General features: G+C 57.4%; 2 protein-coding genes across 3 annotated transcripts; one reads left to right on the top strand and one right to left on the bottom strand.

The window, feature by feature from the left end:
• The first annotated feature begins 3 nt into the window (after positions 1–3).
• On the top strand, positions 4–4437 carry CPLX3 (complexin 3). The gene is made up of 3 exons (XM_032624759.1): positions 4–310; positions 1486–1573; positions 3287–4437. The coding sequence occupies exons 1-3, from the start codon at positions 147–149 to the stop codon at positions 3509–3511; spliced, it is 477 nt and encodes a 158-aa protein (XP_032480650.1). The 5' UTR covers positions 4–146; the 3' UTR covers positions 3512–4437.
• A 3171-nt stretch (positions 4438–7608) lies between these two features.
• Positions 7609–14329, bottom strand: ULK3 (unc-51 like kinase 3). Of its 2 annotated transcripts, XM_032624511.1 has the most exons (16): positions 14119–14268; positions 13295–13435; positions 13090–13210; positions 12420–12524; positions 11775–11918; positions 11513–11595; positions 10833–10988; positions 10556–10661; positions 10308–10348; positions 9988–10090; positions 9787–9851; positions 9622–9700; positions 9506–9546; positions 9092–9139; positions 8870–8936; positions 7617–8749 (listed from the first exon to the last, which is right to left on the bottom strand). In XM_032624511.1, the coding sequence occupies exons 1-16, from the start codon at positions 14218–14220 to the stop codon at positions 8733–8735; spliced, it is 1419 nt and encodes a 472-aa protein (XP_032480402.1). In that variant the 5' UTR covers positions 14221–14268; the 3' UTR covers positions 7617–8732. The 2 variants fall into 2 exon arrangements, with proteins under 2 accessions (XP_032480401.1, XP_032480402.1); XM_032624510.1 differs by having other exon boundaries at positions 7609–8749; positions 9506–9700; positions 14119–14329.
• Positions 14330–14776: the final 447 nt, after the last annotated feature.

Below are 14776 nucleotides of genomic sequence, written 5' to 3'. Positions count from 1 at the left end.
CAGGGGCGGGCGGTGGGCGGTGCAGAGCGTGGGGCTCCTGCCGCAGGCAGGAGCTGTCCGTAAGCCGTAGTGCTGAAGTAGGCGCGGACGTGCTTGGGTTCCCGCCGCGTGGTACCCGGCGCCCGGTGCCCGGGCCAGCGAAGACCATGGCGTTCATGGTGAAGACCATGGTGGGCGGCCAGCTGAAGAACCTTACTGGGAGCCTGGGGGGCGGCGAGGACAAGGGGGACGGGGACAAGTCGGCCGCCGAAGCGCAGGGCATGAGCCGAGAGGAGTATGAGGAATACCAGAAGCAACTGGTGGAAGAGAAGTGAGTGGGATCCCTCCCTGGCTCCAGCAGCCCTCCCCACCCCCCAAGGGCCGCGCGGCCCACCCTTAGGGCAGTCTCAGACCCCGAGCCCCTCCCCTACTTTTCTAGACCAGGTGAGAGGCTGGGATGCGCCCTCTAGGCTGCCCCCAGAGCCATCCCATCTCAAACCCAGAACCCCGCTCCACACTCGGGCCCAGGAGTGGGGGACGGGGAGATAGGGGCCTGGGACAAGGTGAGGGCACGTGCATTACTTGTTTCTGACGAAACAAGTAATCCCTTAATCCGATCTGGTCCCAGCCGTCTGTGTCTTCCAGCTGGAGCTCCTCTGAGCCTAAGGCTCTGAGAAAAGCGGTGCAGCTGAGGCAGAATCAGTCATGGAGACAAATCCTGAGATGGGGTCACTCATAGATAATTGAGGCTACTTGTGTGAGGACGACGCTGGGACAGAGAGGGAGCTGGGGTGGCGTTAGGGCCTGAACTCCACAGCTAAGCTGTTTGGGTCAGATCCTGGCTTCGTTTCTTTTTATCTGGGTGACCCTAGGCAAGTTACTTAACCTTTCTGTGCCTCGGTATCTTCTGTAAAATGGCAATGGTAATAAAACATGCCTTATATATTTATGAGGGTTAAATTACTTAATGCACATAAACTGCTTAGTGGAGCACTTGGAACATGGCAAATCATTAAAGGTTAGCTATTATTTCACTTAATCGTGATAACAGTTTTGTGAGTTGCAAGGTCTTATCCCCATTTTACAAAAGAGGAAGGTAAGTGACTTACTCAAAGACATAAAGTGGTAGTGGATTCAGGACGCGAACCCATGTCTGTCCTGAATACTTCGCCCCACACGACACAACCTGTCAGGAAAGGAAAAGACCGAGTCGGAGACCGCGAGGGACATATGTTAGGGTCTGCAGAGACAGCCAGACAGACACCCCCGCCCCGATAGCTCCCGTCCAGCGACGGGTACGGAGGCGATAAAGGGCTCTGTGATAGCTGGGAGAGGCAGTAAAGATTAATTCCGGCTGGTCAGAGCACCGAGCACCCAAAATACAGGCCCTCGGGCAGGAGGATGCAAACTGCGGCCAGGACCCAGAGACCCTTCCCGCCCCTTCCTCGCAGACCCCGCCCATTTTCACAGCCCGGGCAGTGATTCCGCCCCCCGGTGCCCCCACAGGATGGAGCGGGACGCGCAGTTCACTCAGAGGAAGGCAGAGCGGGCCACGCTGCGGAGCCACTTCCGAGACAAATACCGGCTGCCCAAGGTAAGCTTAAGAGCCCGGGCTGTAAGGCACCACCGGGACCCCTGAGCTCTGGGCTCCGGACTCCTTTGCCCCACTCCCGGCGCCGCAGCTCTCAGGGAGTGTTTGATTAAATCATGGGTTCTCTCACTCGTTCATTCGTTCACTGTTAACTGGAGCCGGCCAAGCCAGGGCTTGGCACTGAGGGGTAGTCCAGTCCTCGGGGGACTGATAGGTTTGTGTTTCTGGAGCCATTCCAGGCCCCTTCTCTCCTCCAACCCCCACTCACCCAACCCAGAGTCAGGCCTAGGCAGATGGAGAGTTGGAAGGCAGTAGATTTTACCACAGGTAAAATCTCTTGGGGCTTCTGAACACCCAGGGAGGGAGGTGGATGGAAAGAAGGCAGCACCTTCTGTGGGCCAGGCACTTGACCTTCACACCCTTACCTAACCCCTCCGTGACTCTGCCAGGTAGCTACTACCCACACCTACAAATAAGGAAACTGAGGCTCAGAGAGATTAAGGGACTTGGCTAAGGCCATACAGCCAGCGAGTGATGGAACCGGAATCAGAGATCAAGCCTCTGCATGCTGAGCCTACACCTGCTCCCGGACCCCTTGCTGCCTTCCAGAGTATGAAGTCTGTCTGCAGAGAGCAAAGGAACCCCTTTGGTTGGCCAGGCAGCCAGGAGGATGTCTCCCCTAGGTACTGCAGCATCAGATGACCATGTAAGTGTTCTACTCCTGTTGCCTAAGGAGGGAACTGAGGCACAAGCCACTCCCCGTGCCCAGAATTGTGCTAGACTCTGAAGAGAAACAGAAGCACAGGCTACGGTACACCTGACCTTGATCTTCCACTTGAATTGGAAGATCAGATATGTGAATGTCACATTCACTCACTCAACAAATGTTCACTGAGCCCGTGGCTGCCTCTGACTCCCCACAGCACACTAGTCTTTTGAAAATCTCTCAAAGGGAGAGTTAAACTCAGCTAGGAATGGAGTCATTCCTCCAATGCTCGCACTAAGCGTATAAGAGACACAACTCTGCCATCGGGGAACACCGAGTCCAGTAGGAGAGAGCAGACTTGGCTGTTAACTCAGTAGGACATAAAGTGGAAAGCCCCAGGGCCCCCAAAGGGACAGGGAAGTGCAATGACAACCAGTAGGCAGGTGCTGTGCAAGGAGAGCACAGATGTTGGAATCAGGGACATAGGTTTAAATCTAGCTCCCTCACTTCCTAGTGGTGTGACCTTGGGCAAGTTACTTAAGTTATCTGAGCCTCAATTTCCTTTTTTGTAAAATGGGGAAAACAATACCTACCTCACAGGGTTGTTGTGAGAATTAAAAGCACTCAGCTCAGTGTCAGCCACAGGATAGGTGTTTGGTGAATGGAACCCATCACTGTGATTGGTAACATCCTTCAGTGTAATGATAGTCAACACACGACTTAGCTGACTCAGTCTGTCTCTGAAGGATTTTCATGTTGTCATTACTCACTATGCTAGTGTCTTACCTTCAGCATCTCAGAGTGAAGTGAGGTAGTGTAAAAGTGCAAGGTCTCCATATCCAAGCGTCAAAAGCTTGATCCTGGGATGGGGGACGGGGACTGAGCTCACTGGAACATGGAGCTCCAGAATCTTGGGGCCTGGAACCCAGCCCATGCCTCCTCCCTGCCACTCAACTCTGGGTTCTCACAGACCTCCAACCCCACCCCACTCCTTTTCCTCTTCCCTTCAGAATGAGACAGATGAGAGCCAGATCCAGATGGCAGGTGGAGACGTGGAGCTGCCCCGGGAGCTGGCCAAGATGATTGAGGAGGACACAGAGGAGGAGGAGGAAAGGGCCTCGGTCCTTGGGCAGCTGCCCAGTCTCCCTGGCTTGGACCTTGGCTCACTTAAGGACAAGGCCCAGACCACACTGGGGGACCTCAAGCAATCAGCTGAGAAGTGCCACATCATGTGACTACTTCCTCTGGGGTTGCCCACTGGGGTGACCAGAGGGCTGGCCCCACATAAGTGCTAACAGCATGCCTCTAATTCCAGGGACCCATATCCCATCTTGGCTTTGTTTCCCTGCCCCAGGCCAGCCCCAGGACCCTTCTCATCCATGGCTCCAATCTGCCTACTGCTTTCTCCCTCTCCAATGGGACCAAAGTCCCCATTCCTCACCCTACCCCTCAGGACCCACCCTCCCTACTCAGCCTGGGAAGGCCTCCCAAGATTGTAAGAATAGGCCCGACCCTCTCTGGCCATGGCCCCAAGTTCCTGAACATAGAAGCACACATAGAGGGACACACAGAGGGATACAGAGACCCTGGCATGTGCAGAGGGATATGGCATAGATGCATCCTGGCCCACGCAAACACAAACACAGGCCAGCTCCCCTGGGTGCCTAGCTCCTCTAGACACCAACATTCAGATGCGCTTAGAGAGGGTCTTGGGGCAGACACCCTCAGCAGTCAGGAGGCCTGAGTTCAAGCCTCCACATTTATTCTCCTTAAAACCCAGTGCCCTTTCTGGGCCTTATTTCATCATCTGTAAAATGGGAATGGACTGGGTGATTTCTAAGACTTTCTAGCTTGGCCTCCCCGGCCCCTAAGAGTCAACCCCACAGCCCTCGTTGGGTAGGGTAGCAGCTGCAGCCATAGCCTTAAGGGGCTGCCACCGTGGGCTCCGGCTCTCGGAAGCTGAGTGATGCTATGAGGGGCCTAGTGCCAAGGATGAAGCTGGCACTGAACAGCAGCCCAGGTGGCTCCGGGCCTTCTCTGGGCCCAGGGCCCAGCCAATTTCTGTTCTGTTCCTGTAGAACTCTCTCTGGATTCCATAGCTGGATTTCCTCTCTCAGCTCAGTGAAAAATAAAAATTCCAGATGACCTGCCTATTCTTCCACTCCTTACTGACCTCCAGGAGTCTTGGGTTTCACAGGCCCCTAACCCTGCCCTTGGAGGGGTGTCCTCTACCTCCCACCCACAGCTTCACAGGAGTGCCAGCTCCTACAGGATATTCAAGCTCTGCCCTCTCAGGGCCCTGGACTGGGGCGGGGTCCCTGCACTGACTGAGCACCAGGTTCAGCCTGTGGCCAGATGAAATAACTCTGGGCTTTGAGGAGGCTGTGGCAGCCATCTGGATGGGCGGCACCTCAGGAAGGCTGGGTCACTACCTGAGACTGTAGGAGGGGCTGAGGCTCAACCACAGCTCTCTCTGGCACCTGTGCCTATATCCCCCTCCACACCTTGGAAAAGGAAGGTGTAACAAAAAGAAGGCAGGGCAACTGTGTTCCAGCCCAGGCACTGCTGTGTGACTTTGAGCAGGTCCCTTTCCTTCTCTGAACCTGTTTTCCCCCCTGTGAAATTAAGAGCCCCACCCCACCCAATAATACCTGTTTCAAAAGGTGACCATTTGTAAAGCCCTTGGCACATGATGGACCATATCAATAAATGGTAACCCATTCTTTAAAGAAAAGTGAAGAGTCCAAATCTCATCCTCTCATCCTGCTCACTGGTGTCTGTGTGTGTGTGGGGGGGGTATCCAGGAGACCAACCAGGAGGGTCCACAAGCAGGCCATCCCAGGGGCCTGAGAGGAACAAGGTGCTGACCCTGGTGCCCCCACTTGACACCAGCCTGTGGAGAAGCCAGCCAAGATTTACAGGTGGAAGAGCTGCGGGTTTGGTTTCAAGGGCAAAGCTTCTGTTAGGCCTCCTTTGTAAAATAAGAACAAGGAACATAAAACCTGTGCAATAGGTAATGTGGGGAGGGACAGGTGGAGGAGAGAAGACGAGGAGTTAGGAGGGTGGAGGCAGGGAAGGACGCAGGCCCAGGAGCTGGGCACTGCTGCTCAGGCTGTCACGCTGCGCCTTCTCTCTTGAGCATCCCAGGGGAAGGGGTCTGGGCCTCTGAGCTGCTCCTAGGCTGCCCCCCGGGGCAGTCACTGGACAAAAACCCCTCCTGATCTTCCTGGAGCTGGAGGAGACCAAGTCCCGGCCCCAGGCTCTGTGTGGGGGACGGGCATGGGCCTCCTTGGCAGCGTCAGCAGCAAGGCTCACGTCAGCACTCCACCCTCCGGGGCCTTCTGCCTAATGGGATTGGACAGACCCCTTTCCCCTCAGTGGTTTTCAGGACCAAGAGCAAAAGAGGCAGGAATGTGGGCCATGGGGAGGCTGGGGGGTGAGCACTCACTGAACCCTCACACAGTGGGCTGGCTGGGGCCTGGGGTTAGGGAGCAGCAGGTTCCTTCCTCACAGCCTAAGAACCCTGAGCAGCTCTGACCTGTCTGCACGTCCCTGGAATCGGGGTGGGGGGTGGGTAGTGGAGGCTCTGGGGCAGGAGCTGGCTCTGGGGCTCAGGCAGAGTTGGGCACGGAGGGCAGGCTGAGGGGCCCCCAGGCTCTGCTGGCCTCCCCCGCCTCCCGCTTCCTTCCCCTGCTCTTCTCCCAGGGTTGGTCCTTTGGGAGAAGAGTCCAACGCTGGCTGGGCTTGGGGGACTTAGTGGAGATAGGAGGACAGGGCAGAGTAAGCGCCCAGATGCTGGAGGGGGCGGTGGGCAGCAGGGGGTGGAGGAGGCCTGCCCTGCCTTGGGCACTTTCTTTTTTTTTTTTTTTTTACAGACCTAGTTCTAACTGGTAGTCAAGAACCATAGATACATCACAAACACTTGGGCACTTTCAAGGTTTTAAAGGTGAGAGACAGAAACAACTTTCACTCCTAGGAGAAAAACCATATTATTAAAAAAGCAGATTAGCGTATTTCCCATAGGACTCTGTCATTCAAAGAAAGCCCTAGGGAGCCCCACCTCCTCTGGCTGGCTGCCTCCCTCCTTGGCAGGTGGCTTAGACACATCTAAATGTCTTGCCCAGGAAGGGCCCTTCCCCAGGGCCTCCTCCACCTGCCTCAGCCTCCCAGGCCTTTCCTGTACCCAGTGCCCCCATGGGGGCCCACTCCTCTCCACATCCGCGTGTATAATACCAGGCCCCTGTTCTCAGACAGCCAATGCAGACATCACAAACAACTGGGGTCTGAGGGGCCAACCTTTCATCCCATCATCCTTCTATTCAATTAGTCTTTCACAAACCCTGTCCTCCTCACTCCCACTCTCCCTCCCACCCATTCTTCTCCACTCACCCACCCAGCTGGGTCCATTCATTCTCCTCCTTCCTTCCCCTCATTTTACTCACTGAGGCTTTTTCATCCAGCCCGTTCCCCAACTGAAAATAACATTTATTGAATTCTGGGTGCCAGGCTCATGTACGGTGACTCATTTAATCCTTAACATTCCCACGGGGCATTTATGTTCATCCTCATTTTACTGAGAAACAGGCTAATCAGTGGGTCCCAAGCTTCAGGGCCAAATGGCAAGGCCAGAATTTTAGCTATGCCTCCTGCCCTCTGGGCCACTGCTCTACACTGCCTCCCAACAGTCAGGCTTCAGGGAAATTAGGTCCCTCCTAACGTTTCCTTCCCTGTACAGCAGCCCTTTAAGGTCTGCACGGAAGGCTGAGCAGCCTTGGTGGCTGGCCAGGGGGTGAGCTCCCCTTCCCCTAAGTCCCCAAAGATGCTCCTGAGTGCCATTCAGGCCAAGACCCCATCAGTGGCTGGGGTGAGGGCTGCTGGAAACCACCCCAACTTGGGGGGTCTGGGGAGCTGAGCATGAACACAGGACACCCTAGAGGATGCCCTTTCCCCGATCTAGCTCACTGCCCACTCACTGGCCCAGGGTAAGAGGGGGTAGCGACTGGGGTGAGGGAGTGTGCAGTGCAGAGCACAGAGGGTAACAGGACTGCACCCTTGCCATTGAGCCCTCCTCCACGTGCAGAGAGGAAGGGCCTTGCCTGGGCTCCCAGGCCTGTGCTGGTCTCCTGGGTGGTGGGAGGACTGGTGGCTGGTCCACCTGACTCTCCCAGATCTCCCAGGGGCTAAGGGCAGGAGGCAGATGTGGCTCTCACTCCCCCACCCTGGGGCCTCCCCAGCCCTCCCTCATGTCACCCAGCTTTTCCTGGGGCTCCTCTAGTCCCAGCCTGTGAACAGGGGCTACCTCCAGTTTCTCCCAGGTCAAGAAGAGAAGAACAAGTTTAGAAAATAATTTAATAGAAAAACAATGAATTACATTCTTTACACCCAGCCTCCTATAGGGAAAGCAGACAACTCTTGCCCCAAGGAGGCATTTCAGGGCAGAAGGGTTAGAAATCACTAACACCCTCTCTGACCTTTTAGAAAAGAAACCCCTAAATAACTCTAGGTGTATATATTCTTTCCAGGTTAAAGTCACTTTGTTCTCCTAAAAGCCCATGTAGGGGGTTGAGGAGATAGTAGCAGTCCCATTGGAGAGATGGGGAGACCCAGGCCCAGAAAGGGGAAGGAGCTTGCCCGGGGTCACACACTGGAGTAGCAGCAGTGTCAGACCTAGAATCAGGTCTCCTGGATCACTGGGTCCCCTGGAGCCTGAAAGGCCAGGCAGCCCCCAGGCCTCCCCATCCCAGGCCAGGACCAGCTCTGAGGCCAGTAGGGGCATTCCCCACAGAGGGATGAAGGTGGGAGGAATGACTGAGGACCCCTCCCCTTGTACCCCCCAGGCCAGGGCAAGAACAAGGCAAGGGATTTCTCAAATTTGCCTCACCTCTACAAAAGATATTATTTTCATGCATGAAGGATTATCTTAAAATATTGAGAGGGTGGGCAGGGGTCAGCTCCCAGGAAGACTGGTGAGTTCTGTGGGGCTGAGTGCATATGGTGGGATGGGTGCTCCCTGAGGGGTCTTGGAGTGCCCTGCTCCACTGCAAGGAGGGAGGTAAGTTGCAATAAAGGCTCCCAGGAAGGAAAGGGGTGGGCACAGCTGCCTCCTGGCAAGGAGGGGAAAGAGAACAAGTGCCCTGCAGAGGGCTCCCTGATCATCTCAGAGCAAAAACAGAAATCAACAGGCTCAGGGCTCAGCAACCACCAAATAACAGAAGTCATGTGAAAGAAACACTCTTCTCCCAGAGTCCTCCCCACCCCAGTGCTCCCAGTACACACAGTGGGTAGGGAGTTAAGAGTTTTTCAAGTGGTGCTGGGGATGCTGGGATGTGGGGTGTCCCAGAGTTGCCCATCCAGGAAGCCTGCTCCGCAGGGTGGCAGAGGGCCACAGAATTCTGAGGGTCAGCTGGGGTGAGCGTGCCCCCAATTCCCAGTGACCTGTCCAATCATCCTGCAGCGTCACTGCAGAGTACAAGCTGTGGAGGGGAAAGTGGGGAGCGTCAGTCTCAGGTCTCTGGCAAAAGAGGCAGAATCCAGGGCTGCCCCAGCTCTCACCCCTCCTTGCGGGGAGGGTCAGACCCCAGGGCAGGACTCACAGCTACGAACAGACTCCGACAGCCCCTCTTTGTCCAGGGTCTCAGCTTCCCAATGAGACTCCCTCATCTGCGGAACATAAAGGGCAGAGACAGTGATGGAGAGGCCTTCAGACAGAGACGAGAGGAAGACATACACAGTGGGGAGCAGGGGACAGACGGCCACAGGCAGAGAGGAACAGAACACATACAGCTTCATCCCAGTGTGGGCCCCCATGTGCCCACCTTGACCTGCTCCTTCAGGTATTCAGCTCGAGCCATGAGATTCTGAACCTGACAAGGGAAGACATGCCCATGGACGTGGGGCGAGGAGAGGCCTCCAAATGGAGCTCCTCCTCACTCCCGATGCTCTCCAGAACCCTCTGCCTCATTAGAACAACTTGCCGCTGAGTTCTTATCTGCTCCTTCCTCCAGGAAGCCTCCCGATTGCTGCTGAGTTCCCAGATCCTGCCTGTCCCCTTGCCCTGACCTGAGCACCCAAGCCCTGACAGAGTGCGAGGGGCCACCAACTTAGCAAGTCTGTGTGGTCTAACTCCCAGACTTGGAGCACCCTGAGGGAACCCAAGGAGGTCCCCACAAATGGGAGCGGGGCAAACGGGGAAGAGGAAGCCCCCCAAGCCTCCCGACCCCAGTGGGCACCTCAGTGTGAAGCAGCTCCCGCCTCCGGCCTGGGGGCTCCGCTGCAGAGAGAGGGAGGGCACGTGGTGAGGGCAGGGCAGCCAGAGGCTTAGGGGTGTACGGTGATGGGGCCTCACCTGCCAGCAGTAGAAGCAGCTCCCCCAGGCCGTGCTGGTACAGGGCCAGAGCATCCTGCTCCCCGCCAGCCTCATCCTCCTGCAGCCACAGAGACACCAGGTCATTTAGGGGCATGACTTGGATTCCTCCCTGCCCTGCCCAGACCCCTCCCCCTGGCTACAAACCTTAGCCACGGCAGCTGAAGCCACTTCCAGGGCAGCTAGGAGGCGCGGCTTGTCCCGGGCCATCTCTGGGACGAGGCGCAAAGGCTCAGGGTGAGGGGAGCAGCCTGCTTTCTCATCTCAGGATGCCGACCCCAACCTGCCTCCCCCTCAGGCTGGAGGGAAGTTGCTGGGAACTGGTGGTCAGCCAGGATTGGGGCCTACCTCTGAGCAGGTCTCGGGCAGAGGTCCCCTGCCTCAACAGGGCCCGATTGGAGGAGGAGACGATGGCCTTGAGCTCCTCAGCCCGGGACACGTACTGTCCCACCTGCAGGAGGACAAGGGGCCGAGGAAGGGCTCTCTCACCTTGCCTGCCTCACCAGCACCCACCTCCAGGTTCTCCCTCAGGGACCGCCCCAAACTGTAATGTCAGAGGTCAACTGAGGCTGGCCTGACCCCCTTCCCAGGGAGAGAGGTTCCTCTAAGAGCCAATCCCCAGAGGCCCTGGGATCCCTCACCCATTTCCTCAGGGGACTCTCATTCACCTTTGCCTTAATTGCCTCCTTCCGCTGGGTGTCCACTTCATCTGCAGAAAGTGCGGGTTTATACGAGGAGTCTAGAGCGAGGAGATGGCTGCCCCACACCAGACCCTCTGGAATCCCCCAGAGCACTAAGTTCCAGATTTACCCTCTGCCTTGTCTCCCACAAAATTCTGGAAGGGGAGCTGCTTCTGGAATCCAGCCACTGCAGCTATGGCTGACCCCACCCCTGCTGCACCCGGCCTGGCACTCACAGTGCAGGGCAGGCACGAAGAAGTCCAGAGCCTTGCAGTAGAGAGATAAAGCGGCCGCGGCGTCCCCCTCCTGGTCCTTCTTCACAGCCTGCACCACCAAGGCGGTCTGGGGGACAGACAAATGAGAAGTCATGCCCACCCCCCATACTCACCACAAGGGGCGATGCCCTGAGCCCACCCTCTGCCTCCTGCTGGGCAAATCACCTGGTCACCACTGAAAGGGGTAGATGAAACCCCCAACCTGCCCTCGGCCCACCCATCTCCATTGGTTGCTCACTGCTTGTGCCAGGCTCTCCCCACTCGGCATGTGCTCCAGGTCCACCCAAGGGTGGGCAAAGAAGTCCTGGAAGGAGATGCGGCGGCTGGGGTCCCGCTCCAGAAGCCGCTGCAGCAGGTCCCGGCAGTCCTGGGAGAGGGCAGGACGCAGGGGGAGCTGCGGGGGTGGGGGAGGTACAGATCACACTGGGCTCCGGCACCTCGGCCCCCAGCCCCAGGCGCCGGTCAGGACCACCCTGTCCTGGGACGCCCCAGAGATACACATTAGGCAGATAAAGTGAGACCAGGAAGAACAGTGATGGGTCAAAGTGTCACAGCCAGTGAGAGCCAAGCCTCCTCCCCCAGGCTCCTGTCCACGCCCTCACTGGAACCCGTAGCTGTCATGGAACCCTGTTTCCAGATCCTTTTCCCCTCTCTGGAATATGTTTCGGGGAAGGCTGGGCCTAGGTCTGCTTTGGCCTTCTCCCCATGGAGGGCCTGCAGCGGGCTTTGCTCCCTGTTGTGGCTGATCTGAGTCCCTGGAACTGAATGGAGCTGACTTCCAGGCTAGGGTGTGTCCCAGCTCCACGAAGGTGGCCTGGAGACCACACCCCAGTCTGTGCAGGTGGCAGTGAGGTCTCCTACCTCAGGGCCCTGACTCTCTCCGCCCCACAGCAGGTGCCGAGGCCCTGCTAGACCTACCTCAATAACCCGGTTGCTCCGGATCTTCTCTTCCAGCTCCGAGAACGACCTGGAGGCAAAGGGGGGCTGCCCGAAGAGGGCTTCTGTGGAAGGGAGGCAGAGGGGAGGCTGGCAGGGGATAGGGTCAAGCCTGGCCTGGCCCACTCCTGGGGAGCAGCCCCAGACCAGGAGAGTCAGCGTTCTCATTAAAACGCTTCAGGAGTGGCCCAGAGAGGCCTTGCAGTGCAGGCCTCCAGGTGGGGGCAGGGGACAGCGCTCTCACCATACAGGATGACCCCCACGGACCAGAGGTCCACACGGGCATCGTACTGCCGCTGACACACCATCTCGGGAGCCATGTAGAGGGGAGAGCCACGGAGCACATGCTTCTCATCCCAGGGGGACATGTGCTGTGCAAAGCCAAAGTCTGCAGGCAAGAGGCCAGGCAGCAGGGCTCAGATTCCAGCTGCTTCTGCTCCTGGCCTTTACAGCCTCACCCTGGGCTCCAGTGCAGTTTCAGGTTAATGGGACTCTCTGGCCTCCAGTTTCAGGTTAAGGGGCCTCTCTGGCCTCCAGTTTCAAGTCAGTTCTCCTCCAAATTTTATCAGGGGCCACAACCACTGCTTTCCCACCTCACACTCTCCAACACTGCCACCACAGATTGAGTCATACTTTGAGCCCCAATCTTGGTGACAGATAAAGTACTAACCCTGGTCACACTCTGAAGCCTGACTCTGGTCACACACTGAGCCCTGAGCCTGCCCATGACACTGCTGGAGTCGAGCCTGGGTAGCCTGAGAAAGGCACTACCTTTTGGTGATGGGGCCCATCCCTGGACCTCCCCAGTCTGTCACTGTTTGATGACTCAGTAGAGGGCTCCATGAGAGCCACCCTCCAAACCTCCATGCCTTTTGTTCCAGACTCATACCTGCCAACTTAAGGTGGGGCTTCTCCAAGGAGCTCAGCAGAATGTTCTGTGGCTTCAGGTCCAGGTGAGAGATGTTCCGTTCATGCAGGAACTGCAGGGCACTAGCTGGGGAGTAGGACCCATGCAGAGAGACAGGTCAGAGAAGCCCATCTCCCACACCCTCTCACCTCCCCAGCCTTATATCTGCCCCTTCAAGCCTGCACAACCCCAGTTCTGACCTGGCTGGTCTACCAAATGCTTTACATACAAGCACCAGGCTCCCCCTTCTGCTAAGAATTTTCCCCACCCCCACCTCAAGTGACCTCCTTTCCTCCCTTGTACCCCTTCACAAGTCTCCCATCCTCCTAGAAGCTTCCCTAGATGCCCCAGCCCTTTAGGTCCTTGCTCTCTTCCTTAGCAAAGCACTTGGGTCTTTGGTATGTTCTATAAGGTCTTTGCATTACATTCCACGTGTGGAAGCCTGCACTCCCCACAGATCGGGGCTCCTCCCCGTCTCCCTCACAGCATCCTTAAGCCAGGGATGGGCACATAGCAAGGATGGGCCCTAAAAATCCAAGCTGGGCTGGGAGACGACTGCTAAGAGTGTCAGAGCACTAAGCCTGGGGCAGGGGTAGTGTGAGAGGGCAGAGATCATGGGAAGGGGTGTCAGGCTGGGGTCAGAGGCTTTTACCCAACTGCTGCATGAAGACCCGAGCCACCTTCTCAGGCAGAATCCTGCGGGTATGGATGAAGCGAGACAGGTCACCTCCTGCACAGAATTCCATGATGAGGTAGATGTTGTCACTGTCCCACTGTGGTTAAAGGCAGAGAGGAGGCTTGAGGAGAGTGTCTCTTCTCCAGCCCCCTTTAGGGGTGGCCCCATCCCAGGCCCACACCTGGAAGTCTTTCAGCTGTACGATGTGGCGGTGTCGAATGCCCTTGAGGATCTCAATCTCTGTCAGGAGGTTTTCCACAGATGCCTTGTTCAGACTCTTCTTGGACACGCACTTTATGGCTACCACCTCACGAGTATCCTTCTGTGGGGAAAGGAGATTTGACGGCTCTGCCTTGAGGGTACCAGGGACTATGTGTGGCCAGAAGGGCTCTGGTTCCCTCTGCCCCTCTCCCCCTCACAGGGCCTACCCACTCACACTAGCATCCAGGCTTCCCAGCTGCCCCTTCTCAGGCCAATGAGGCACCCGGATTCTGGAATCCCGGCTTCCCCACCAGCCTGGTGTTCTCTGCTCCACAATCCCTTTCATTGTATTCTAGAGTGCCCCTGCTAAAGCATGTTATTCACTGTTCTAAACTGCCCACTCTGCTTCCTAAGTGGGTCCAGCCTTCTAGAACCCTGCCCCATACTCCTCCCAGACCATAGGTATCCTCCCTGTTTCGAGCCTGTTCTTCAGCCACTGACACCGAGGCTCCATCGAGGTCTCCACCTGTCTCTTCACACAACAGGGGTGTGTGTATGTGTGTTTGTTTTGAAGACCTATTGGTGGCGGTCACCACCCACCTCCTCCACGGAAGGTCGGCCTGGGACAGGGCAGGCCGTGGGCCGCTAACGGCTCTCACACCCTCTCTAACCCTTTCTAGTTTCCCGGCCCGGCACCCGCCTGGGCTTGCTCAGGGTCTGGCGGGCACCGGGGCCAGGCCCTCAAAAGTTCTCGTGCCCCCGATTCCTGCCTCGCACAGAAGCCCCGGGGCGCCCCGCACCCACCTTGGCGTAGGCCTTGTACACCGTGGCGTACGTGCCACTGCCCAGGCGCTCGGTGAGAATGAAACCGTCCAGCCGCGGAGGGCCCCAGCGAGGGCCCGCCATCCCGACCGCCGCGCGCCCGCTGCCGGGCGCTTCCTGATTTCCGGCGCCGGGTTCCGGCCAGGAGCCCAGAACGGACAGCGCGCGGCTGTAGGACAGAACTCCACGCTGCCCCCAGCGGAGCCCGCCGAAAGTGCAGCGCGGTGGGCGGGGCGGGGCGCCGGCTCCCCACCTCCCCCGAGCCCCGCCCCCTCCAGGGGCTCCAGTGGCTGCTCCTGGGCGCCTCCACCGCCTCCACCCGCATTGGAAATCACATGACCCGCCAGTACCCGCAAGATCCGTTTGGGGATACTGAGGAGCTCGCGGGCCTAACAGGAGTTAGTGGAGGCCAGCAGACGAGGTCACCTAGGGAATCCCATCCAGGCTCAGACAGCATCCTAGAGATCGCCCACGTGAAGGGGCGATAAGAGAGAAGCCCGGCTGAGCAGGTGTGTAAGACGGGGAGGGGGGGTTCAAAGAGGTCCCCCGCCCCCAAGACCAGCAGCTCTGAAAGTGAAAGTACTGGGACGAGAAAGTACCATGGAAGACAACAAGCAATCTCAGTACGGGGCCAGCCAGG

Source organism: Phocoena sinus, chromosome 2 (assembly GCF_008692025.1).
Source record: "Phocoena sinus isolate mPhoSin1 chromosome 2, mPhoSin1.pri, whole genome shotgun sequence".
NCBI lineage: Eukaryota > Metazoa > Chordata > Mammalia > Artiodactyla > Phocoenidae > Phocoena > Phocoena sinus.
The sequence above is the reverse complement of the archived record's forward strand: the minus strand, read 5'-3'. Positions and strand labels throughout refer to the sequence as shown.

Bases quoted from the DNA above. Each gene is read 5' to 3' on its own strand.
- ULK3 (XM_032624510.1), bottom strand. From the start codon at position 14,220: ATGGCGGGCCCTCGCTGGGGCCCTCCGCGGCTGGACGGTTTCATTCTC. The intron at 13,436-14,118 runs GTGGGTGCGGGG...CTTTCCCCACAG, and splicing joins TGTACAAGGCCTACGCCAAG to AAGGATACTCGTGAGGTGGT. The intron at 8,937-9,091 runs GTGGGCACATGG...TATGTTCCGCAG, and splicing joins ACCTGAAGGAGCAGGTCAAG to ATGAGGGAGTCTCATTGGGA.
- CPLX3 (XM_032624759.1), top strand. From the start codon at position 147: ATGGCGTTCATGGTGAAGACCATGGTGGGCGGCCAGCTGAAGAACCTT. The intron at 311-1,485 runs GTGAGTGGGATC...GTGCCCCCACAG, and splicing joins AAGCAACTGGTGGAAGAGAA to GATGGAGCGGGACGCGCAGT. The intron at 1,574-3,286 runs GTAAGCTTAAGA...TCTTCCCTTCAG, and splicing joins ACAAATACCGGCTGCCCAAG to AATGAGACAGATGAGAGCCA.